The following is a 26,956-nucleotide window of genomic DNA, read 5'->3' as shown; positions in this document are numbered from 1 at the left end:
ACTGTTTTTCAATCGTTTCCCATGTAAACATTTGCTAGATGGATGTTTTTTGACAACTGCATCACGATTCACTGTGTTTTTATCATCTCTCACAGGAGCGCTGCATTTTAGACACTGTGTCAAGTTAAAAAGAACTTCTACTGATAAAAACACATCTCGAGAGTCGAGTTCTGCTCTGTTCGTTGTGGGGCGTTTCGCTTTTTTAGCAGAACGGTTACTGGGAGAAATGCTTAAGCCAATAGTTACATAAATGCTACTCATACTCGAGAAAATCTTAAAGTCATCAGAATTTAATCCTTTGATGTTTTTTTTTTTGCAACAACAAAACATCTCCTGGGGGAGCATGCCCCGGACACCCCTAGATTTAAAGTTTATTAGGCAGATTCCTCCACAGATTTAATATTAGCAAATTTAGTTTTGGCATTTAGGACATCTACTTTGTATATGACACCAGTAATTTTTCCAACAATTGTTTACAGACAGATTGTTTCACTTTTAATTGACTATATCACAATTCCAGTGGATAAGAAGTTTACATTCACTAAGTTAACTGTGCCTATAAGCAGCTTGGAAAATTCCAGAAAATTATGTAAAGCCTTTACACAATTAGTCAATTAGATTCTAATAGCAGGTGTACTGAATTGGAGGTGTACATGTTGATGTATTTTAAGGCCTACCTTCAAACTCAGTGCTTTTTGCTGAATATCATGGGAAAATCAAAATAAATGAGCCAAGAAAAACAATTGTGGACCACCACAAGTCTGGTTCATCCTTGGGAGCAATTTCCAAATGCCTGAAGGTACCACGTTCATCTGTACAAAAAATAGTATGCATATAAATATCATAGGACCATGCAGCCATCATACCGCTCAGGAAGGAGACACATTCTGTCTCCTAGAGATTAACGTAGTTTGGTGCAAAAAGTGAAAATCAATCTTAGAACAACAGCAAAGGAGCTTGTGAAGATGCTGGAGGAAACAGGTAGACAAGTATATATATCCACAGTAAAATGATTACTATATCGACATAACCTGAAAGGCTGCTCAGCAAGGAAGGAGCCACTGCCCCAAAACCACCATAAAAAGCCAGACTACTGTTTGCAAAGATAACAAAGGGACAAAGATGGTACATTACATTTTGGAGAAATGTCCTTTGGTCGGTTGAAACAAAAATGTAACTGTTTGCCCTTAATTCCCATAGTTTGGAAGATCCCAACCGGGGTGGCAGCATCATGTTGTGGGGGTGCTTTGCTGCAGGAGGGACTGGTGCACTTCACAAAATAGATGGCATCATGAAGAAGGAAAATTATGTGGATATATTGAAGCAACATCTCAAGACATCAGCCAGGTAGTTAAAGCTTGGCTGCAAATGGGTCTTCCAATGACCCGAAGCAAACCTCCAAAGTTGTGGCAAAAATGGCTTAAGGACAACAAAGTCAAGGTATTGGAGTGGCGATCACAAAGCCCTGACCCCAATCTGATTGACAATTTGTGGGCAGGACTGAAAAAGCATGTGCAAGCAAAGAGGCCTACAAACCTGACTCAGTTACACCAGTTCTGTCTAGAGGAATTGGCCAAAATACCAGCAACGTATTGTGAGAAGCTCGTGAAAGGCTACCCAAAACATTTATCCCAAGTTAAACAATTTAAAGGCAATGCTACAAATACTAACAAAGTGTATGTAAACTTCTGACCCACTGAGAATGTGATGAAAGAAATAAAAGCTGAAATAAGTAATTCTCTCTACTATTATTCTGACATTTCATATTATATAAAGTTGTGATCCTAACTGACCTAAGACAGGGAATGTTTTCTATGATTAAATGTCAGGACTTGTGAAAAACTGAGTTTAAATGTATTTTGCTAAGGTGTATGTAAACTTCTGACTTATATATATATATATATATATATATATATATATATATATATATATATATATATATATACAGCTTTAAAATGTAAGGTGGGCCAAGATACAGATATGGGATTAGGCTCGTAATTATGTGGGCCAAGCTCGTGAATGTGTCCCTGCACCCATTTTTATTTTATTTTTTTATTTTGTCAACAGCTCCATTTCGAACAATTATAATTAGAACAAATAAAATAGACTAATATTTCATCATCAAGCTTTATAGAGATACATATATAGAGAGAGATAATTTTTTTATTCATGTCATGTATAAGCACAGGGATGTGTTTTACTGGAATTATTTATACAATACACATTGTGCATAACTTCAGTACATGAAGGTACAGTACGTCATTCTAAATTGAATCATAACCTCAAATGTTTCAGAAACACATGATTATTTGTCATCTCGAGAAGGCCTCTCAGATCGTAACTAAACTGAATTAAAATATCTTTGCAAAAGTGCTTGTGAGGATGTTTTGTGAGTGATATTGCCTTGAAAGTGCTCAGCAAAAAAACACACAATTCAATTACACACCATTTAGCTGCCATGATCAGACACCCAATACTCATAAACTGGCCCAAGAATCAATCTTTGTCTTGCCCTCTCTCTCTCTCGTTCTTTCTCTCCGGTTGCTAGGAGACAGTGTAAGAGCAGGTGCATAAGGCTTTATGTTCTTGAAGGAACTTGACTTGGAGATGAGAACATGATGCTCATGCTCATACTGTATCATTCCACCTTTCAATTTCTCTCTCCTCCTCCTCTTTCTCCTCTGCAGTGTCAAAATATCAAGTTATATCCCTGTGTGGAGAGCAGAAATCATGCATTAATGTTTTTATGTTGGGATACTGGTTATAGAAAAATATAACCCACATATTTCTCTCTCTCTCGATCGATCGATGATGATAGATAGATAGATAGATAGATAGATAGATAGATAGATAGATAGATAGATAGATAGATAATACAATGAAAGGAAACCAGATGTACAAAATTGTTGAAATAAAATAAACACTTATTTTACACAATATTTACTCAAAAGTTCACAAAAATGTAATTACAAAATTGTTTTTTTCTTCAAATGCAAAACTCTGAAGTCGTTGGATCCATTCACCAAAGAGTCGTTCACTGATTCGTCCAGTAATGAACTCCTTGGTTGCACAAATGAACATTGCCAAAACATAAACTAAAAATAGCCATCCAAACCACAGTGCTAAGCCACTTTTTTCATACTCGCATCAAAAACAAGTACCGCTAAGGATAATTGACAGTAGACAATGATTTAAGACTAGCTGTTATGGTTATTGATCCATATAGATAAATAGAAACATGCTCTCAGAAACAGACTCAACCATCACACTGAATACGGTAAGAGATCTATATATTTATGTATCGTATGCGTAAAGCGTGCATACGTTTAGTTATATTATAGAGATATTATGTTAAGTCGTTTGTAAGTGGTGTTAACTGATATCTGGGTTAATAATTCCATGGTAACAAGCATTACCCAAAAAGACACATTTTAGTGTGTTGGGCCATTTTGGTTCCATTTACTGTCAATTATTTTAGTGTTTCTTAAGGTAATGGGGTGCCTATGGAGCGCATGGGATTTCAAGGGAAACAATACAAGCCTTCAAACATACTGTTGGACAGATGGATGGACAGACAGACAGATAGATAGTTCATGATTGCTTTCCTGTTTATAAAGGTGTTGTGACCACTTCCTGTTAAGGCTGTGAAGTTGACATTCAGTTTACATTTATGCATTTGCATTTGGCAGACGCTTTTATCCAAAGCGATTTACAGTGCACTTATTACAGGGACAATCCCCCCGGAGCAACCTGGAGTTAAGTGTCTTGCTCAAGGACACAATGGTGGTGGCTGTGGGGATCGAACCAGCAACCTTCTGATTACCAGTTATGTGCTTTAGTCCACTACGCCACCACCACTCCATACAACACTGTACATTTTTAAAATGATTTAGATAGTGATTACACACGTCCTTAGATCTTAAAGAAGATTACTTGAGGATTAAGTATCAGTTTGAGATAAAGAAAAAAAGTCAACACATCATTGAGATGTGTTGCGGACAACACCTTACAGACACACATCTAAACTTCTACACACATCTAAGGTTAAAGAAATAGTTCACTGTGGCAGCGGGGGCATGGTCGAGCGCTCGTCCGGAGAGAGATAAAGCGGTAAGGGCGCTTACACCTGAGCTAAATTATGTCTAACACCTGTCTCTAATTCCAGTGAGCATGTGGAGAGCGGGATATATATAGCCACGCCACTACCAGACGGCAGAGAGAGGGCAAGCCAGAACGAGGCCGACTGCCAAAAACGTATTCACTGTGTGGCCGTGGAGCCTGTGTTTGTGAAAGAATAAAAGTCTGACCTTGGAGGAGAGAACCTGTGTCCTGGGCCCTCCTTCCCTTGAACATCCCTAAATTCATCCAAAAAAAGAGAATTCTCTCATCATTTACTCACCCTCATGCCATCCCAGATGTGTACAACTGGAGTCATATACATTACTTTTACACAGCCTTTATGTGCTTTTTGAGCTTCAAAGTGTTGTACCCTGTTGACTTGTATTGTATGGACCTACGGAGCTGAGATATTCTTCTAAAAATCTTAATTTGTGTTCAGCAGAATAAAGTAAGTCATACACATCTAGGATGGCATGAGGGTGAGTAAATGATGAGAGATTTTTTATTTTTGGGTGAACTACAGTGGCAAGAATAAGTTTCCGACCCCTTTGGAAATAGCTAGTTTTCTGCATTAATTGATCATAAAATGTGATCTCATCTTCATCAAAGTCAAAGAAACATGATTGGAGGTGTGGGTTAGAGCTACTTTTAAAAAAGAGATATCAGAAGGCCTACAATCAAGAATTGTTGCTGGACAGGGTTGCAAAGTTATGCTGAAGAGCTTAGAAATACATCTGTCCACAGTTAGAGAAATTGTCTATAAATGGAAACGATTTAGTACTGTGGCTACTCTCCCTAGAAGAGGCCATCAAGCCAAGATTCAAAGGGCACACTGCAGAATGCTCAATGAAGTGGAAAAAGAACCCTAGAGTGACAGCTAAAGACATGAAGGAAGCATTGGAATGGGTTACTATCTCTGTTCATGAGTCTACTATATGGAAAACATTAACAGGCATGGCGTCTATGGCAGGATACCACAAAGGAAGCCACTGCTTTTCAACAAAAGCATTGCTGTGTGTCTGAAGTTTGCCAAAGACCACCTTGACACTCCACAATGCTACTGAGAAAATGTTTTGTGGACTGGTGAGGCTAAGGTTGCTAAGGTTGAATTGTTTGGGAAGAACATGCAGCACTACACATGGAATAAAAAGGGCACCGCATACCAACATGATAACATTGTGCCAGCAGTAAATTACAGTGGAGTGAGCATAATGATTTGGGGCTGCTTCGGGACAGCTTGCCATCATCAAGGGAAAATGAATTCCCAAGTTCATCAAGATATCCTACAATATATTGTCAGGTTGGCTGCGCACCAGCTGAAGCTCAGTTAAAGTTAAGTGGTGCAGCAGGACAATGATCCTAAACATCGAAGAAAATCCACAACAGAATGGCAGAAAACCAGCTAATTCCAAAAAGTTCAAATAACTTTTCTTGCAACTGTATTCCTTTAAAGGGTTATATCATGTCTTGAACTTCACACATTACACATGTTCCTCTGTTATTCAAATAGTCATTTTCTATGCTCTATTGTGGGCAAACTAGCACCGGAAAATAATCATGTACTACATGACATCACAAGCGCCTCTGAGAATGTGCATTTGCTGCTAAAGGGTCTAAACCAAACAAACCACAAACAACTTAACTAAACTTTCTTAATAATACACAATGTCTGCGGGTGAATGTTAGCAAGCAAGAATTAGAACATGCCATCTCTCACTGAATTGTACAGCACGCTCTCGACATATTAAAGTAATTCTGCAAAACAATTGCGGTATGTTTTGTGGTCAACAATAACAATCTTCGTTAGCAAACCGATAATTCTAGACCTTTTCACTCACATAGCAATGAACTGTGGGTAAGCTAAATGCAATGTATTTATTCTTAATCATAGAACCTCAAAATGTATGAAATATTACTCACAAATATGGTTGAGAACTGTCCTGTATTAGCAGGGACGTCCTGTATTTTAACTGAAATAAAAATGTTCAGTACGCGACGGGGGTGGGGGGCTTATATCTCCATCAAAATATCTTTGTTTGTATTCCGCTGAAGAAAGAAAGTCACTGAGATGGCACAAGAGTGAGTAAATTATGAGAAAATAAAATGAGAATTATTTTGAGTGAACTATTCCTTTAAGCCATCACCCTTTTATTCATTGTACAGCTTGACCAGAAGATTTAAGAGATATAAACTAGATCATTTTTGTGGTTAACGTTTTGGCACTCAAGCAGTGAAACTCAAGGAAGTAATGACAGTTGGTGTGTGTTTTATTGTGAGCGGAGTTATCAGTGCTGATTTTAGTTTAGAGGGTCATCTAAACACTCAGAAGATGAAGATTTCCTCCATTCTGATCTGTATTCTTATCTGGTTCTGCTTTTTTTCTAGAGGTAAGTGTCAATCCAACCTATACATGTGCTTCAAAACATTTTTACAGATATCAAGACCCTCAAACCATCAAATCAATGAGTTGATGAGTGTAAAGACTCAAAGAACATACAGTAAAGGGAATTGTATTGTTTTTTATATATACTTGTGGCATTACAATATTTGATAAGTTATGTGGCCATAGTGTTAATTTGTTACAGTTTCTGTTGCATTCTGTTTGATGAACACGATTGTTCTTTTTGGGGTAGACATTGATGTTTTTGCTGTACATTTCAAAATAGCTGTTATTTGTTATAATTGGAACATACTATATAATATCGGTAAGTTATTCAAAAGTAGTAATCCACCTAATTGCAAATGACTTCTCTAAAATTGTAATTAGATTACTGATTACTTTATGGGGGAAAGAAATCATATTATTAATTACTTTTAAGTTATTCTCTAAAAACAATTTCACAGAAACATTTTAAAGTTTGAATTCAAAATAATGTTGATGTTTCCTTGTTGATTGTTGTTGTCCCTTCAGCAGTCAACGGAACACAGACATACACCGGAAATACTTGCTGTAAAATGTAATTGTAACGTATTCTGTTAGATTACTCAAGGCCAGTAACGTAATATAAATACTTTGGATTACTTCTTCAGCACTGGTAGATTTACTCACTTGTTTTGACTATAACAAATCTGCCAGTATAGTAAGACAAAAAAAACACATGTTAAAAAGGCTAAATATCTTCTGCAGTGTTGTTTCTAAAACAAGATAAATACAATTGAAGGATTTTTAGACATTTTTACAGAAAAAAAAAATACAAATCAAATATGATTTTTGTCCTAATATCAAAAGTTTTACTAGATCAAATAAATTATGATGTAACATGAAATAGCATTTTAGCTTACTTCAAACTTACTTCTCTGTCTGCTTGTATGAATGCTCATTTATATGTATAAATGTTTTCCAACTGAATAAACTAAATATTAAATAGAACAAATGACAATCAATGCAAAGTAATCCCTTCAGTAATCAAAATAAATTTGGAATGTAACTGTATTCTCATTACCATTGATTTAAACTGTAACTGTAGTGGAATACAGTTACTAATATTTTGTATTTTGAATATGTAATCCTGTTACATGTATTCCGGTTCTCTCCAACCCTGGATGTACACATGCACACAATTGATGCTTTAAATGTATTCTACATAAATATTATTCTAGAAATATGTAACCCAAGTAATGTACTTAAAAGTATTTAACTGAAAGTCAGTAACTGTAATCTGATTTCAAGAATTTTAAATAAAGAAGTAATTAGATTACAGTAACTATTGACTTTGTAATCATGTTTACACCCAACACTGATTACTATCTACCTCTTTGTGTTGTTTGGGCTCTTTATTGATGTTGCCTATTTTACCACATCTCTAGCTTTCTATTTCAACTCACATTGTGTTTTTCAATATGAGCCTTTACTGTATTTCGTTCACTTTTCATTCGTCTTTAAGGTTCAAACCTCTATTGTATCCCGCTCGATATTAAACTTTTTTAAATCTCTTATTAGTGTCTTGATGATTGTTTCCTGTCTACTATCTTACTACATAAATAAAGCCCCCTTTCTCCTTTACACCTTAAATTGTCTTGAGACCCCTGTCTGAAGTTTAATACCTCTATGTTCAAAATGTTTGTGTAATGAAAGAGATATTTCCCTATAGAGTGGTCTTCAAATCCAATTTTGCAAAATGAAAATAAAAAATGTCCATGAAGCAGATCTTATAAAAAACAAACAAACAAACATACAAAACACAGTCAAGGTTTAACACCCACTCTTGATATCATTTTTAACATCTTTCCTAACAGTTTTCAATTTGATTATAATGTAAGATGTTACATCTGGGTTATGAAGATACATCTACAGTAGATCTAAATAATCTAAATTAAACAAAAGAATCATAGAACATGTTACACACTTTTTATACTGGACATACTATACTTACTTTCATACTGGAAATAAAAATGGCTTCAAGCCTTTATGTGTGTTTTTGTTGCTCAGCCACAGGTTCAACAGAGCAGTTATCCGTGATACAGCACCCCGCCAACATTACTGTATATGAGGGAACTTCTGCTCAAATCAAATGCTGCTGGATTAACATCAGCCGTCCATTGAAAGTTAGTTGGCTTAAGAATGAGAAAACCATTTCAGCTGGAAAGCAGCACCTCCAAGAGCAGAACTGTTCTACACTAAACCTCACAAACATAACTATAAATGACACAGGAGATTATGTTTGTAAAGTGATTAGAGACATACCATACCTGCTTGAGGTGATAGGAAATAAAACAGTCCTAACAGTCATTCAAATTCACACAACAACTGAAGGTGAGATTTTTCTTTAACAGGATCCCAACATAATTCCACTATCAGTAGCAACAATTAAAGACCATTGCCCGGAAACATAAAGCACCTTCAGTTACATTTTCCCTTAAGATTGCACAAAAGTTTCCCTTAAATTTAACGGTGTTGCAGAAAACAACCCTTAAGTTTTACTTAAGGGCCTTTATAGGTAAAACGTCATAATCCACTACAGTTTCCCTTAAATATTTTTTTTTTTACTTAAGTACTCCCTTAAGCGTTGCATACTGTAAAGCCCCTTAACTGGCATTTTCCTAAATAATCCTTAAGGGTAGTAAAACTTCATCTTATGTGTTGGCTAAGTTTACAAGGTTTCCAAAAAAGGAGAAACAGTATAGTATACCAATGCAATTTTTTTGCGATAGGAAGAGCTCTTTAGACCATCTTAGCAGGATTACTATGGGAGTTTGCTAACATGACGAAAGGCAATCTAATATTACATCTAACACCTCAAAATCACCTCACTATTCACTATCAAAGGTGTCTTTCTGAAGTGGACACTCACCGGCCATAAAAGCAGATTTAGGTAGAATCCTCAAAATGAATACATTCAAACACTTTGTGTGTGTGTGTGTGTGTGTGTGTGTGTGTGTGTGTGTGTGTGTGTGTTAAATTTTTTTAGGTGTGAATTAAAAAACGTTTTTATTATTTTTATCAATAATTTTTATCGAGTTTATCATGCGGAGCAATTAATGGAGGATTCTGCTTTTATGGCCGGTGAGTGTCCACTTCAGGAAGACACCTTTGATAGTGAATAGTGAGGTGATTTTGAGGTGTTAGACGATTGTCTTTCGTCATGTTAGCGATTCCCCATAGTAATCCTGCTAAGATGGTCTAAAGAGCTCTTCCTATCGCAAAAACTTTGCATTGGTATACTGTACACATCAACTGATCTATAAACTTCACCATTTCTCCTTTTTGGAAACCTTGTAACTCTTAGCCAACACATAAGGTGAAGTTTTACTACCCTTAAGGTTTATTTAGGAAAATGCCTGCTAAGGGGCTTTACAGTATGCAACACTTAACCTATAACACTTAACCTTAAGTAAAACTTAAGGGTTGTTTTCTACAACACCATTAAACTTACTGTTTACTGTTTAAACTTTAGTGCAATCCGAAAGGAACATTTCACTTAAGGTGCTTTATGCAACCATACTGTAGGTACTGTAATTTCACATGGTTATGATTGATGCAGTCAATTAATCTGCTCATTGTTTATACAGTTTCACATCCATTCACCTGGACTATCAGTTGTTCTGCCTGTTTCTGTTTGTGCATTGTTTGGATTATTCTCAATAACTGTGCTAACTGAACTGTGTTTTTGTGACAGTTTATTGTTTATGTATTATTGTGTTACTATTGTGAAGCTTCCTTGAGCTCTATAAATTAAACATATTATTATTATTATTACAGTGGTCCCAGTAACCACCACGAGTGTCCTAACAGCCAGTAAGTATTCAGAGCAAAAATCTGGGTTACAGTGAGATACAATGGAAGTGAATGGGGCCAATCCTTAAACGTTAAAATAGTCACTGTTTAAAAATGATAGTCACAAGATGTAAACAATATGTGTGTTATCTTGATTTTAGTGTGAAATCTCTTACTAACATTTTCTGTGTGAAGTTAAATCCAATTTTACAACTTCATTGCCAAGATGATGTAATGTAAAAAAACAACAACAACATAAAACCACTGTAGAAATGATGATTATTGCAGCTCAAATAATTCACGAGTTACCCTTCTGTCACTCACTCGACGTTGTGTCGATTGTAGTGACACTAAGGGTCTCTTCTGAGAGCCTCGGTTACCTCTGAACTTGAAAAAACACCAATGAAAAATTGGCGAACAGAACTGCATGTCCCTTCCCCTGACATACGGGTATAAAAGGAGGGAATCGTGTATCTGTTTAGTCAGATTTCTTCTTCGGAGCCGAGCGGTTGTGTAATCAGCGAGCTGACGTTCATTTCTGTTCCACTCACCTCTTCCAGAGCACAGCTGTTGGATCTTACGGTGCATTACCAGCGGCTTTTCTTTCTTTCCTCTGCACGCCAGTGAAGACTACGCCTCTGGGCGTTTCGACAGTGCTTCTAAAAGAGAATTACCCCCATAAAGAGTACAATTTTCTCTATTAGTGCAATACACATTGGCATTGAATGTCTTTTTAAAGACACATCTTTTTATAGATGCTTTCCGCCTTTGTGTAGTTCCTGGATGCGGCAGATATCGCTCCGCTTCTGGGCGCTGCCTCATGTGTCTGGGCTGCGATCACTGAGGCAGTATTTATAAATGGTTCATGTTCTCATTGCGAGAACATGACCATGGCAACGTTGCGGTCACGGCTTTCCTTCCTCCGAGGGAAAGCCACTTCACTCCTTCTCAGTCACTCTCCCGCCCCCAGCCGGGTACGCGGAGCAAGGTAAGTGCTTTGAGTTTTCCTTCAGCACAACTGTCTTGGGACACAACTTTGCTCCCCGACATAACACTACCTGCTCCTCTCCCCTGCGATGCCCGTACATCAAACATGATCGTCCCCCTAGTGCCCCCTGCTCGAAACTTGGACGCATCGCTTACGCTTTCCAACCCATCGCGCTGGCTGGCCTGGACTATCCGACTTGGCTACATCACTTTTGCTCTCATCGCATGTCGCAACTCGCCCGCCATCTCCTCCTCTGGAGTCAGCAGTGGCTGAGGTCGCAGTGCACCACTCACATCCCGGGCAGCCTCAATACAACAGTGGACACACTGTCACAACAGGCCACACTCAGTGGAGAGTGGAGACTCCACCCCCAGGTTGTCCAGCTGGTTTTGAATCAATGGGGCGAAGCACAGGTAGTCCTGTTTGCCTCTTTGGAATCCTCCCATGGCCCGCTCTGATACTTCCTGTTGGAGGCTCCCCATGGGACAGGCACACTGGCTCACAGCTGGCCCCGGGGGGCTGCGCATGTAAGCTTTTCCCTCAGTGAGCTTACTTGCACAAGCCCTGTGCAAGGCCAGGGAGTGTGAAGAACAAGTCACTCTTGTAGCCCTTTGTTGGCCTACTCAGACTTGGTGCTCAGATTTCATGCTCCTAGCGACAGCACCTCCCTGGCGAATTCCCCTGAGGAAAGACATTCTTTCTCAGGGATGGGGCACCCTCTGGCATCCGCGCTCAGACCTCTGGAACCTCCACGTCTGACCCCTGGATGGGACGTGGAAGATCTAAGTAGTCTACTACCAGCCGTCGTAGACATGATCACCCAAGTCAGAACGCCCTCTACCAGGCAGCTTTATGCCCTAAAGTGGCATTCTTCCCGATCTGAATACCCACAGAGGTGCACAGTCAGGTCAGTGCTCTCATTCCTGCAGGAGAGGTTGAAGGGGCGGCTGTCCCCCTCCACCAAGAGGGTTTATGTAGCTGCTATATCGGCTCACCATGACGCAGTGGACGGTAAGTCCTTAGGGAAGCATGACCTGATCATCAGGTTCCTTAGAGGCACCCGGAGGTTGAATCCTCCCAGGCCATGCCTGTTCCCCTCATTGGATCTCTCCGTGGTCCTTTCTGGCCTTCAGAGATAGTTGAGCTAAAAGCCCTCTCCCTGAAGATGGCCCTCCTGATTGTACTCACTTCCATCAAGAGGGTTGGGGACCTGCAAGCGTTCTCTGTCAGCGACACTTGCCTGGAATTTGGTCCGGCAGATGCTCATGTCATCCTAAGACCCCGACCGGGCTACGTGCCCAAGATTCCTACGACCCCCTTCAGGGATCAGGTAGTTAACCTGCAAGCGCTGCCAAAGGAGGAGGCAGACCCAGCCAGACCCACTATGGGTACTAATTACTCTGTACTGGAATAGGTGCTCCACAGGTGTTGGTTATCACGGTAACCCCCTGTGTCGTATTTTCCGTGGTACGGTCCCTATCTTTGCGGACCCGCGTCTCCCTTGGGCAGTCCCAGCTGCCCCCGGTCGCTGTGTTTGTAGAGCTCCTCCCTCACTAGGCAGGACCTACCACCGCGCCATTGCCACATGTGGCTTGTAAGCCCATGTGATGTATTTGCCATATGTTGAACTCCCCAGCCTGGGCAGGATGTGGTCTCCATGTTGTCTTTTCCCCCTGAAAGAGTAGGATTGGAAAAGAACACCTTCCCCGATACGTGTTATAGCGTCAGATGGCCCCAGCCGCATCTAACACTCTATGGAGAGAAAACATTGACAGAAAAAAATGGACGTGGCCTGCTCCCATGCTAGACAAGTCGCTTGTTCCCCCCCTCTGGGATGCCGGGAACCTAAATTGTATATGACGTCTTATGGGGCATTGGGGAAGGTTACATGCAGTCTGATGCACCTGCTCCTTTGGCACACAACAGCTTGCATGCACCTGCATCAGCAGTTCACGTAACACGGTTCGGTGTCGTGGCGTTATTGGATAGGGACCCCTAGTGCCACTACAATCGACACAACGTTGAGTGAATGACAGAAGGGGAATGTCTACGTTACTGTTGTAACCCCCGTTCCCTGATGGAGGGAACAAGACATTGTGTCCCTCTTGCCACAACACTGTACCAACTGCTGTAACGGCCGAAACGTATTCCTGACTAAACAGCTGCACGATTCTCTCCTTTTATGGATGTCCGGGGGAGGGACGTGCGAATTCTGTTCGCAAATATTTCATTGGCCTTTTTTCAAGTTCAGAGGTAATCGAGGCTTATTGTCACTACAATCGACACAACATCTCATTCCCTCCATCAGGGAACGGGGGTTACAACAGTAACCTAGACGTTTTAACCGAAGAATTAATGTAAGAGCTTTTTTTTAAATGATAATCTTCACATTTCTGCCTTTAACCCCTCCAAAAATTGTCCCCATTTACTTCCATTGTAAGTGCCACACTGTAACCTAAATCTTTGCTTTTTATTTTGATGAATCAAAACTTATTTTTGTAAACAACATTATACCAAAAATTTTGTCAATTGAGCTTAACTTGTATTGAACCCAGGACATTCCTTTAATGTATTAAGTTGGAATCAACTATCATTATTTACTTTTCTGTTCAAAGAAAATCCAGATCCAGCACTCCATCCGAAGACAAATCTAGAAGATGATACCTCTCATTCTTTGGACTCACCTATTGTAAATGGTAAGATGCTACATGAAAACTGAGCTCACAAATTATTATTTACAGTATCTTTTTAAAACAATAGGAAGCTGTTTTAGATACATTTCTGTTACTGATGCTATAATAATGTTTTGTATAATTAAGTTTCCAAAGAATAAAATGCAAATAGAGTATTGAAGTGTTTTTGGGTTTAGTACTTCAGGGGTTTTCTCTCTGTAGTTTTGTATTCCATCCAACTCTCTCAAACAAGCATTTAGAAATGTGCCACAATCCAAACTACATATCCCACAAGCCCCATGGAGTAAGTTTTGTTATTGTGAAAGTTCTTTATCTGTTCTTATCATGTTATTTTTTCCACAGGTAATTTGTCGGAGGTTGTAATGATTTATATTTTCAGATGTTTGCCCTTCCTCACTCTGCTGGTGGCATTCTTTTACCTCAACAGAGATGACAGAATAATCTCAAATTCAAAACCAGGTAACTGTTTAACACATCCAGGGTGTAGCAATGATTTCAGAAGTTTGGGGGACAGAATGTTTAGCTTAAGAACAGAAAATTTTGACCAAGTTGTCAAGTTTAATATGGCTTTACAAATAGCCATAAGGATTACATACTGTATAGTCTAGCCATGCTAAAAATGGGTAATGTATAATTTTTACATGGAGGATCTATTTCTACCAAAATAACTTTAAAAATAATGGTCGATTTATGTAACTTAATTTAATCAGGTTGTTATTTGGTCATATTAAATTATATGTTTAATTTGAAAAATTTTACTTTTCCTGTGTTGAGTTCCTGATCTACCCCTATCCCTGTAGCTGACATTCAACTTAGGTTGAGTGGCATGGTCTCCATGGAAACGATGGTAAATGATGAGCTCACGAACCTAGTGGAACAGCTATCTCGTCTAGTGAATTTGAATGTCCGCATTTACACATATAATACGGTGGCTGTGAAGTGCAAAACAAAACAGCAAATCTAAAAACACAACGGCAAATCCAAAGACAAAAGAGCAATTCAGAAAATATAACTGCAATTCAGTTGAAACGGAAAGGGTCAGTAGGCTACTATAGCTATCAAAAATCAATGCCAAAAGGTCACTGACTGAAAAACTAAATAATTTGGAGTGTTTTCTCTCTCTCTGGAAAACAGTAAGAGGAAACTTTATAACACAGAGTAAAAACAGCTGGAAAAAGTTAGCTTTATGTACAGCCGTGGCCAAAAGTATTGGAAGTGACTTAAATTTTGTATTTTGTGAAGTTTGCTGCTTCAGTATTTGTAGATTATTTTTTCACATGTTTCTATGGTATACTGGAAAACAATGATAAGCGTTTTTAAAAGTTTAAAAGGCTTTTATTGGCAAAAACACAAAATGTATGCAAGTGGATCTCCGAGCCACTTCATTATTACTCTTGCCTTGTTACATGGTGCTCCATCATGCTGGAAAATGCACAGATCATCACCAAATTGCTCCTGGATTGTTGGGAGAAGTTGCTCTTGCAGGACGTTTTGATACCATTCTTTATTCATGGCAGTGTTTTTGGGCAGAATTGTGAGAGAGCCCACTCCCTTGGATGAAAAGCAACCCCACACATGAATGGCCTCAGGATGCTTCACAATTGGCATGACACAGGACTCATGGTAGCGTTCACCTTTTCTTCTTCAGATGTCCCAAACATCTGAGGCTTCAACAGAGAAAATATCTTTGCACCAGTCTTCTGCTGTCCAATCCTTGTACTTCCTGCAGAATTTCAGTCTGTTCTTGATGTTTTTCTTGGAGAGAAGTGGCTCCTTTGCTGCCCTTCTTGAAACCAGGCCATTGTCCAAAAGTCTTCGCCTCACTGTGCGTGCAGATGCAATAACCATTGCTAACAAGAACACAATTTTGTAAGCACTTCTTCCCTCCTTTTATAGCAATCAGTCTGCTCTTATAATCCAATCAGAATGATAGAGTGATTTCACCTGACTAGCACTCGTTCATAATTTCCCAGGTGCTGCTGAAATGATTAGTGAAATTATGTTAGCTGGTCATTTTGTGACAGGACCAAAAAACAGTGACATTTTGTTTTTTGTGATAAAGTTCATTTTTTTGGCCAATGAAGCTTTTTGCAATTATTTAAAATGCATTTGATCACTCTGATTCAACTGAAGCAGAACAATTTGCGAAACACATTTATGTCACTGCAAATATTTTTGGCCATGTCTGTACAATGTTCATCTATGGACTCATGGTTAATCTAGTGTAACCAACTTAAAGACCACAAACTATGCTAAATCTAAAATAATTGAACATTGTATTCATAATTGGACATGCTGCTTCAAATGTATAAAGTGAGCCATCACGCCAGTTGTCTAACCTTTAGAATGAGAAAATGCTTTTTTATTAACAGTGTTTGTTATGTTAGAATCTGCAAGACAATTGAATGAATGCTTGGACACTGGCATATTAGTTTGTGGAGTTTTTACACGGTCTCTTACACACCATAAATGAATATCATACCTAAAACTTTTCCCGCTCGCTGTTTTTGCTCTCTGTAAAGTGTCCCATTACTGTTTAACTGAGTGAAAAACCACTCACAGTTTTCAGAAATTGAGCATTTGGAATACATTTTTAAATAATTGCACAAGTGGGCAGAGAACCAGTCAGGAAAGGACTAGGTCTCATCCACACTGCCAATCAGGTGAGAAGCTGTGGTACCTACCCTTTCCATTTCGACTGAACTGCTGTTGTGATTTCTGTCTTGCCGTTGTGATTTCTAACTTGTTTTGTTTCTGAATTTGGATTTTTTTCCTCCCTTTTGAAAAACTCCTGGCTCCACCCCTGGAGTTAAACAATAATCGCCCAGACTTCTGAGCCTGGAATCAAACCAACTCTGGGATAAATCACATTACAGACTTTGATTGAGCAAAAAAAAGAATTTTAAAATGTGACAAGAGTTCTACACTGTGTACTTATTAGGGAAATAATGAACTACTCATCACTCCAACATCCAGTTTTAACTAGCAATGGTTACGCATCTAGCTGTGAAGTAGCTAATGCTAGCTAATGCTACCTAGTTAGCCAACAGAAGCTACGGTGGCTGTGAAGTGCAAAACAAAACAAGTCTAAAAACACAATGGTAAATCCAAATAATTTGGATTTTTAATTTTTTTTTAATAACAGTATTTTTTATGTTAGAACGTGCAAGTCAGTTGAATGAATGCTTGGACAACAGAAACTTTTTAGTGCAGTTTGTGGACTTTTTAGACATGCTTTTGGCATGGATTTTAAAATAATCATTGAACCAATCATGACGAAAGGGCTAGATAGCATCCACACAGCCAATCAGGTGAGAAACTATGGTACCTACCCTTCCCATTTCAACTGACTTGTCACTGTGTTTGCTGATTTGCCGTTGTGTTTCAGGATTTGGCATTGTATTGCACTTCACGGCCAACATGATAAGCTCATTGTTGTGGAAATCTATGACATCTTCAGCTTGTGCTTGTTGTACTTGAATGGGGATAGACTGAAATCTCCAAAACGGTCAAGATTACAATCAAATAACATTTTAAATCAGAAGTAATATTATAATAACAATAACAATAGTATCATACATTGTGTGTCTTTAGCTCAGACTCTAAAAATTCTATTTTTCAGGCAGGTTTAGCTAATGCGTGCTCTCGGCTTAACTGACAGGTGATGTCTGCATCTAAAAAGTGATTTGCTCTTTTACATGTAAGGCAAGACTTCCTACGCTGGCCATATTTTGTGTACCAATTGTTCCTATTCATTTTAATACAAGTGCTCCGTCTCAGGCTAAATAGTCTCTGGCACCACCGAACTGAATAACAAAAAATAATAATAATAATAATAATACTACAACAAAATTACTTTCTGGAAACTTTCTGAATACGCCCCGTCTTCTGTTGATCGAACAGATAGTCCCACCCCAACTCACACCATTGGTTGATTCAGTGTTGCTATGTTGGGATGGACGGGCCACTCCAAACAAACAAAATAAATGTTTATAGCGCCACAGAGAAACAGTGGTTACAGTTTTTGAGAAAATTAACCAATGAATGGCTTACTAAGAGTTATATCTGCATATTAAGCTGGAATAGGAGAAAGTATTTTAACAGAAAAGGTTACACACTTTACATGCTTCAAGATTTAGCAGTCTAAAAATAGGGCCCAAAGTATTACTAAGAGTTTTAACTTGAAATTTTTTTTTTATGTATTCATTGTTTTCATGTAAAGCAGTTGAGCATGCAGTCATTTCCGAAGATGAGCCAGAGGAAGATCTGGAATCAGGAAATAAACAAAGGAATGAAGCTGAAGATGTGGAACAGGGTGAGAGAGCTTCTGAAAGAGAGGAGAGGAGAGAAAACACAGAGAAATGCAAAACTGTTGAGGGGATGGAGGAAGAAAATCACGATGAAGAAAATGAGTCAGTTGTTATTCCGGACAGTGAAGACGGGAGAGGTTCAACACATGGCGATGAAAAAGGGACCGTTTCTGTGTTGGACGATAAAGAAAGGACAGTTTCTGTTCTGAGCAACAGTGTCGTTACAGCTCTGTGACACAGACAGGAAATGGAGTGATTGGGCGTACTGTTCGTGTCTATGATGTAACTTCCTGTATCACTGTTTGATTGCAGTTTTGTGTGCAATGTAACAAAGCAAAGGCCACCACTGAATTCTTAAATTTATAAAATATATTCCAGTTCATATCTAATAAACGAATATGTCTTGTACAGGTTTGGATCTGACCATTTGATTGTGTTGCTTTGTGGGAGCAAGTGTGTATTGTTGATGTACGGGGGTGGAGGAAAGTGTTACAGATCAGTGTTGTGGTTTTGTCAGGGCCTGACTGTGACAGAATTAGTTGTTTGGGGGTTTGTTAAAGGCTTAGAGTACGAGTGTTTCGTGTGTGTGGAAGGTTGTGATATGGGAGTAAAGCACCGTTCAGATTACCAACAGATGTTCAGAAATGAAGGGCTCATCTAAACTCTTCTGTGGGCTCCTCGTGTCATACTTGTGTCTTAGAGGTAAGTGCTACATGGAACACCTGCCTGAAAATCCAGCAGAGACACTTCCAAGATATTATTCAAGAAAGTACAGAATTCAAAATGTGTTAGATGGATGCTGGCTTCCTTTATTTATTTATCTTTATTAATTTTTTTTTGGTATTGTTTTGGTGCAGACATGAAGTGATGTCAATAAAACTGAGTATCATGAATGTTGTGAATGTTATTTTGTCATTTTGCTATCATATATGTTCTATATAGAATATTCAAATATATTGTAGATTTCATAGAGAATAATCATTAATCATCAAAATTAATGTAATTTTGTGCTCGACCAATTTTCACCTCTCTCTTGATGTGTTACAAACGTTTAATAAATACGTATAAAAACATGCTTATGTGTTTTGATGGGAGGTTTTACAACATTACAAATTAAGCAACTTAAAGCTATTTTAAAACTATTTCTGTACCAGAAAGCAGATTTATAGAAACCTTTTAAAATAAATTGCGATAGCACTTCACAATAAGGTTCCATTCATTACTGTTAGTTAATGCATTAGGTATCATGAACTAACAATGAATAATATGTTTTTTACAGCATTTATTCATCTTTGTTCATTTTAGTTAATAAAAATACAATTGTTCATTGTTAGTTCCTGTTAGTTCATAGTGCATTAACTAATTTTAACATATACAACTTTTGGTTTTAAAATTGCATTTCTATATGTTGAAATTTACATTAACCAAGATTAATAAATGCTGTAAAAGTATTTATTAGTTTGTTGTTAGTTCATGTTAACTAATGTTATCATATAGAACCCTATTGTAAAGTGTTACCTAAATTGCAGTAAAACATTACTTAACCAGTATAAAGGTCATTGTGTCATTATTAGTCAAAATAAAAATAAATAAATTATAATTTAAGCGGCTAGTGGTTCTCATCTGGTTAACTGGGGAGCTCTCGACTGTTATGACCTGTACATTCTTGAATATGCAGAATAACTATATATCCAAGACAAACTAATGTACAGACAAGAGTGGAGTCCATACGACAACCAAATCTTATTATTTGGTATTACTTCACGAAAATGTCTTCACGCAGTCCTAGGTTTATTGTAAAAGCAATATTCCAGATTCAATACAAGTTAACCTCAAGCACCAATTGTGGCATAATTAAAATGGACTTCCTCCATTTCTTTAAAAAACAGCAAAAATTTAGGTTACAATGAGGCATTTGCAATCGAAGTAAATGGGGTCCATTTTTGGAGGGTTTAAAGGCAGAAATGTGAAGCTTCAAATCTGATAAAAGCACTTACATTAATTATTCTTTTAAAAGAGCGTTTTTTGAGCTGTAAAATTGTTTAAATCCTCGTTTTTGGGAGATTACAATATTTATAACGAAGTTGCATGTTTACACGCATATTGATTATGTCTTGTGACTATATTGAAACTATATGGATTGGTTCCATTCACTTCCATTGTAAGTGCCTCACTGTAACTCAGATTTCTGCCTTTCGTTTTAAGAAACGGAGGGACAAGTCAAAATAATTTTTTGTGGTAATCAACATTATGCCACAAATGCTTTTTTTTAATTGAGCTTTAACGAATATTCCTTTAATGTTGTTGTTAATGTTAACGAAGAGCGTTGAAAGAGATGGACCTCAGGTTCCATGTTCATTTCTGTTGCACGATTATATGGTGCGTGACCTCATTCTTAAAAACCTGTCCACAATCTTGCTATACGATCTATAGAACCTCAACTCTCCGTTGACTCTATCGTTTTAAATTCACACCTTTATAATCAACATTTCTGTGTTATCAAGAGGCGTTTTCCCTTCAAATCGAATTTGACAAAATATTAATCACATTTAAAAATGTCCACAAAACACAGGATCATGGAAATAACACATTTAAGTTTCATACAGTAATAGACTAGCATCTTAATGGCTTTCCTGTTTTCTCGTAACAGTTTTTATTTGACTATAAGTTTAAGATGATTTATTGGTGATCATTTCAATACACCTGGGTTATGAAGGTGCTCTGGGCTTTTAAATGAAAGAATCCAAGAACATGTTACACACTTTTTATACTGGGCATACTGGACATAAGGCTCAGTTCTATGGGGGTGCTTAAGGGTGGGGACGTCAAAGCACTCTCAGTTGAACATACTGTACACACTAAAATGCTGGAAATAAAAATGGCTTCAAGCCTTTATGTGTGTTTTTGTTGCTCAGCCACAGGTTCAACGGAGCAGTTATCTGTGATACAGTGCCCCGCCAACATTACTGTATATGAGGGAACTTCTGCTCAAATCAAATGCTGCTGGATTAACATCAGCCGTCCATTGAAAGTTAGTTGGCTTAAGAATGAGAAAACCATTTCAGCTGGAAAGCAGCACCTCCAAGAGCAGAGCTGTTCTACACTAAACCTCACAAACATAACTAAAAATGACACAGGAAATTATGTTTGTAAAGTGATTAAAGACATACCATACCTGCTTGAGGTGATGGGAAATAAAACAGTCCTAACAGTCACTGAAAAATGCAACTCAGGCAATGCAACTACTAAAGGTAAGAGTCTTCTACTCTTTCCTATTCAACACATTCTAAAAGTAATACTGCTATAAGACTCATTCTTGAAAACCACCATTGTTAAAGTTATCAAGAACATTTCTATTTGTTGTCTAATTCATCTGCTGATTTACAGAAAAACTTAGTTATACTTCTCAAACAACTAGAACTGCTGTGACAAGAAGTTCTGATACATCCTCAATCACAACCTCAAATCTGATCCTGCCTTTGTCCCTGGTCACTGCCATCGGCTTACTGACCTTCTGCTTGGCCTTCATCTTCTGCAAGAAGAGGAACTCCTGCAAAAATGCAGGTACACTTGAACATCTTGATGGCCTTATTCATGCCAAGGGAAATCCCAAACTGCTTGCATATAATGCACAAATCACATTCTGTGTGTCAATGTGTGTGTGCTGAACATAATATAAGCCTGCATTGCTTTATGCGTAATAGTTCTGTTTTATCAGTAAAGTCAAATGCTGATTAAGGATTAGTAGGCCTTTCGTACCACTTATGCACTTCACAAATGTTAAAAGAACTTAGAAAGAACCCCTCTCGAGACACCTGTCTTCTGTTCCATTCCCTTTTTAATGACCCATAGCTCACCATCATTCATTTCATCAGGTCTTTTGTGCTCACTCTTATAAAACATACAGTAGTATAGTTTAATATTGACATCGGTATCACAGTCAGACTATTTCTTTCTTTAAAGGACGGATTGCAAATTTTGCACATTTTTCCAGGTGACCAAATCATTGCACACTATTAAACACAGGAACAATCCTGACACTATTAAACAAACAAACTTGAGCTGACTTTCAGTGTATGACGCAAGTGCATGAAATATGAAAAATACTGTTTCCTATGTTACAGACTTGCTGTGTGAGCGGTCTTTCATGTCTAAGCTTGTCAGATACTGTAACTGTGGCCCCTCGTACAGGAAATACATATGCAGCAAAGATGACAGTGCTAGCAACCATCAGTCAAACTGTTACAGGAGATTTATATCCATTTGATTTAAAACATTTTAAAGGGGTCATACATATAATTTATGATAAAACGAATTCCCCTGAAGTCCATCTGTGCCAAAAACAGTTATTTTGAGTTTGTTTGTGACCATTTTCTTCCCTTTCTAAACTCCTAAACCCTCAGGCACGCTACACTTTGTGCTCCATTTACACCCATTCAAACGCATCCGAACCCTGGAGACTGGAAACGCAAACTCATGCAAAAACATTTGCTTTCCGCTGTGTACAAAAGTTCAAGTTTGGTGAACTCTAACCTGCAAATTCGTGTGACGAAAAGGCGTGTGACCAATACAAGAATTAAATATCACACACTGATCTTGTGGCTCAATTCAAAGAATACTTTGGTGTTATTTGCGGGTGGGATGTGCCCCTATAACTTTTTGCCTTTTCCAATTTTGTCTCCTCCACCTTTAAATAAATAGCTTTTGTCAGGTAAGTGTCTAATGCAGAAGAAACATCTCCAGCACTGAGATGCACAGATAATGGAGTGGTGGTGGCGTAGTGGGCTAAAGCACATAACTGTTTTTTATGTGCTTTATATTTACATTTATGCATTTGGTAGATGCTTTTATCCAAAGCGACTTACAGAGCCCTTATTACAGGGACAATCCCCCCGGAGCAACCTCTATATAAGTGCCTTGCTCAAGGACACAATGGTGGTGGCTGTGGGGATTGAACCAGCAACCTTATGATTAACAGTTTAGTGGTTTAGCCCACTATGCCACCACCAATCCATTTAGCCACTTACTAACAAATCCAAGTAATGACATTGTTAAGCCAGCGAAACGCAGCGACAAAACGACCTCAACTCTGAGAGCTGGCGACTTCCGGCAACACGAGCAATTGCCGACTGTTGGCGACCGGATGTGGTCGTGTCCAGTAATGCGACAAAGTTGAGAAATGTTTAACTTTATGTAAATGAAGAGCGCCTTTCGGGAGTGACAGCCAATATGAGTGAAGATGGTAGAGCTCATGTGATCCTAATATTTTAATAATAATATTAATTGTAAAGAAACAGTGCTGTTTAGACTCTTCATACACACCACTAGCAACCTAACTGCCAGCCACTGGCGACATGCAGCAACAAATTGTGGACTTTGTCCACTTGCAGTGTGAACGCAGCTTTAGTTCAGGATCAATGTAATTATGTGACATATTTATTGGAGCGCTTGAATTAGTCTTTTTATCAAAACTGTCAAAACTTATCTTACAAAAATTATTCTAAAAATGACATTGTATGCGCATAACCTAATAAATAATTCATATTCATGAGTTTAGCCACTTCGCGACACCCACCGCCCTCCAAAGTGTCCCCACCACATTTTAAAAAAAGTATCACCCATGAAAGAATAGATATTTCAAAGCTGCATGTTTTTATTGTTGCAGGAAAGTGAGTGGATGGCATTTTTAACATTTTGAATATAACATTATGTTATTCATGATTTATTCATTATTAAAACCAGATTTGAGAATTAAATGGGCCATTTGTTGCTGCTGTGATTTTAAGAAACACCCCCTTTGAAACAAGAAATTGTTCTTCAGTCCACTAGACTAAGACACGGTATGCTGGTTTCAAGGTGTATTCATCTGTTTGACAGCAAAGCGTTATGGAAGTTCATGAAGCTAGTTTTCAATAAATGCTTTTGGACTGGGGAGGAAGTTTTGAGTTCTGAATAATACAGTTTTTTTAAATCTCATAATATCTATGCAAATTGATTCCTCATGATATGACCTCTTATAAAAGTTTTAACACCTTTATTAAAAAGGACCCTGGTTATTAGCATAGATATTCCTTATGAACATAAACACATGTACCCCTAAATCCCCATGTCTCCATCTCCTCACAGAACAAATGGACATTCAGCAGATACCTCAATGTGAGGGGGAGGAGCATGCAAACATGGAGGAGAGGCTTAGCACAAACTCCTCCCAAGGATCTATCCAATGGGTAAGTAAGATCTTTTATAAACACCAGCTGGACACAACCTATGCAGGTCACATGATCAGAAAGTTCCAAATGCATATCATAAAGTTCCATGGCAAATCAAAATCGTATACTACCATACCACTCTTAATATTTCTGTAAACTGTATTGGTATGAGTATTATGGTAGTATGCAATTCCGAAATCAGACGTTGTTTGAAATGGAATACTTGTATACTGCGTACTATTTTTATATAATACAGTACAGATATGCAGTAAACAACACTAAACCTTTCAAAAAGTAGTATGCTACGTTGATTGTTGTTACATAACCTCACTATGTTGCAAGGCTGTAGATTTGGCTTAAACATTACTGGAATTGCAGCGTGAAGCATTTAACCACATTTCCACTCATCATGGTATAAATAATGGGGGGTTGTACTTGCTTGTTTTGATTATTCGGTGGGTTACACCCCCCCCTCCCACCCCACCAGAATCCATGCCCCAGCTGTGAAGCATTTACCCATGTTTCCACTGATCATGGTATAAATAATGGGGGTTGTACTCGCTTCTTTTGATTATTGGGTAGGGTCTAGACTATCATCCCACCAGAATCTATGTCCTTTCTATGTTGCATGTTCAATTCAGTGAGTTCCATCTGCTTTTTAAACTATCATCCATTTTAACCCAATTTTGTGTAAACAAAAAGGTCAACTCAAGCACAATTGTGGGATACAGTATTCCATGCAATGTGCTCAGGTTATATTTGACACATTTTGGCAAATATGGTAGTCATTTGGGTATGCCATGTATAGAAAGTGTATTGCATTTCAGTGGAAGCTCTGTTATGACAAAAGTCATCTTTTGCAATTATTTCATTCAAAGTATATTTTTAACACTGACAGGTGTTTTTTTCTCAAATGCAAAAATATATAGACCAAAACCTATTTATGACTGATTGTTTCGGTATAGAACACAGCGATCATCATGATGTGCTTAGGTTCTTACATTATGACATCATAATGCACAATCTCTGAGCAACATTTGCAGTTCCACCATGAGTTCTCTGAAAGCATGCAGAGAGATTCTAATGTCATTGATGTGGTTGTGTGTGTTCCTCTGTTTCTCTCTGCTCTTTAATGTGACATCTCTTTACATTCTGATTAAACTATTCTATTATTAAATCCATAATTCAGACACTGACAGTATGATTCAAGCTCTCTCTCTCTCTCTCTCTCTCTCTCTCTCTCTCTCTCTCTCTCTCTCTCTCTCTCTCTCTCTCTCATTACAGTATCACGTCCCTCTTTATTGGTCTTACTTTGATGTACAGAGGGATGAAGACCAAAGTCAACCAGAATAGAAAAAAGACAAGCTTCTATTCATCTATTCATTGGATTTTATATTTTCTTATGTTTGTATCTGGCAGCTGAGAGAATGTTTAAATATCAAATGCTGTAACAGTGAACAGATTAATTGGAAACCCTTTGAGCTCTTGAGTTGCACTTGATTATCAGTTTTTAATCTTTTTGTTGCAGCACAGTTGTGCTTTGAAACAAAAATGCATGTGGTTGGGTTGGTTGTTTTCTGTGTGTTACAAGTTTGTTGAAACTTTATGAAAAAATCAAATGCCTGAACATGATGTTTCCAATTAATATCCAACCATAAGCTGCTTGGAAACGTGCATGCTCACAGAGATTTGATCAGATATGTATTATATGTCAAAGGAACTCTGTCTAAAGTGTAATAGACCAGTAATTCTGTGTCAAACATTGTTTTGGTGACCACAAAAATGTATTTGGATGCTTGAGCCACATTCCAATGAATATAATTGCATTAAATTAAGAAATAACAACATAAAATAAAATGACATTTGCAAAATAATTATGCTAGAGCTTTTCACAGAACTACACTTTACTGCACCATTATTGCAATGACTTTTAACCAACTGGCCCCAAGGTGATTTTTAGTGGAGGTGTAGTACATCACATTAACAATGAACATGTTCCACTAATTGACAACCAAAAAGTGTCCAGAATCTTAATTGTATTTTTAATGTCAAATTTTTAATAAACTTTTATAAAAATACCTTTGTATAAAAATCATTCTAAGGCTTGATTCTGTAGTTTCACACTTTCATATCCTGTGGTCACATTTGACATTTGCAATAAAAGTCTAGCAATACAGTTGACTGTGAGACCTTTGTCATCGCATTGTGAGACAGAGTAAGGTGTGGAGGTATTTATTTGTTTCTGGGTGGAAACTCTGGTGGTATTGACAGGTCAATGACAGGAAAGGGAAACTGCAGAGTGGTTTGTTTCTTTCGATGTAAAATGATGCACTTGTTGTGTACTGCTGTTAACTAAACAAACCACACAGCAAGCAAAGCAGTAAATCGCACTTTACCCTATAGTCAAACAGAATACTGGTATG

At 37.9% G+C, this 26,956-nt stretch overlaps 1 protein-coding gene across 2 annotated transcripts; it reads left to right on the top strand.

Moving 5' to 3' along the window:
* Positions 1–18,812: 18,812 nt before the first annotated feature.
* LOC127627655 (uncharacterized) lies at positions 18,813–26,601 on the top strand. 2 transcript variants are annotated; one of them, XM_052104126.1, is made up of 5 exons: positions 18,813–19,026; positions 21,246–21,575; positions 21,712–21,888; positions 24,451–24,551; positions 25,818–26,601. In XM_052104126.1, the coding sequence occupies exons 1-5, from the start codon at positions 18,969–18,971 to the stop codon at positions 25,884–25,886; spliced, it is 735 nt and encodes a 244-aa protein (XP_051960086.1). In that variant the 5' UTR covers positions 18,813–18,968; the 3' UTR covers positions 25,887–26,601. The 2 variants fall into 2 exon arrangements, with proteins under 2 accessions (XP_051960086.1, XP_051960085.1); XM_052104125.1 differs by having other exon boundaries at positions 21,240–21,575.
* Positions 26,602–26,956: the final 355 nt, after the last annotated feature.

Source organism: Xyrauchen texanus, chromosome 34, assembly GCF_025860055.1.
Source record: "Xyrauchen texanus isolate HMW12.3.18 chromosome 34, RBS_HiC_50CHRs, whole genome shotgun sequence".
Taxonomy (NCBI): domain Eukaryota; kingdom Metazoa; phylum Chordata; class Actinopteri; order Cypriniformes; family Catostomidae; genus Xyrauchen; species Xyrauchen texanus.
Note: the sequence above shows the minus strand (reverse complement) of the source record. Positions and strands in the feature narration are given on the sequence as shown.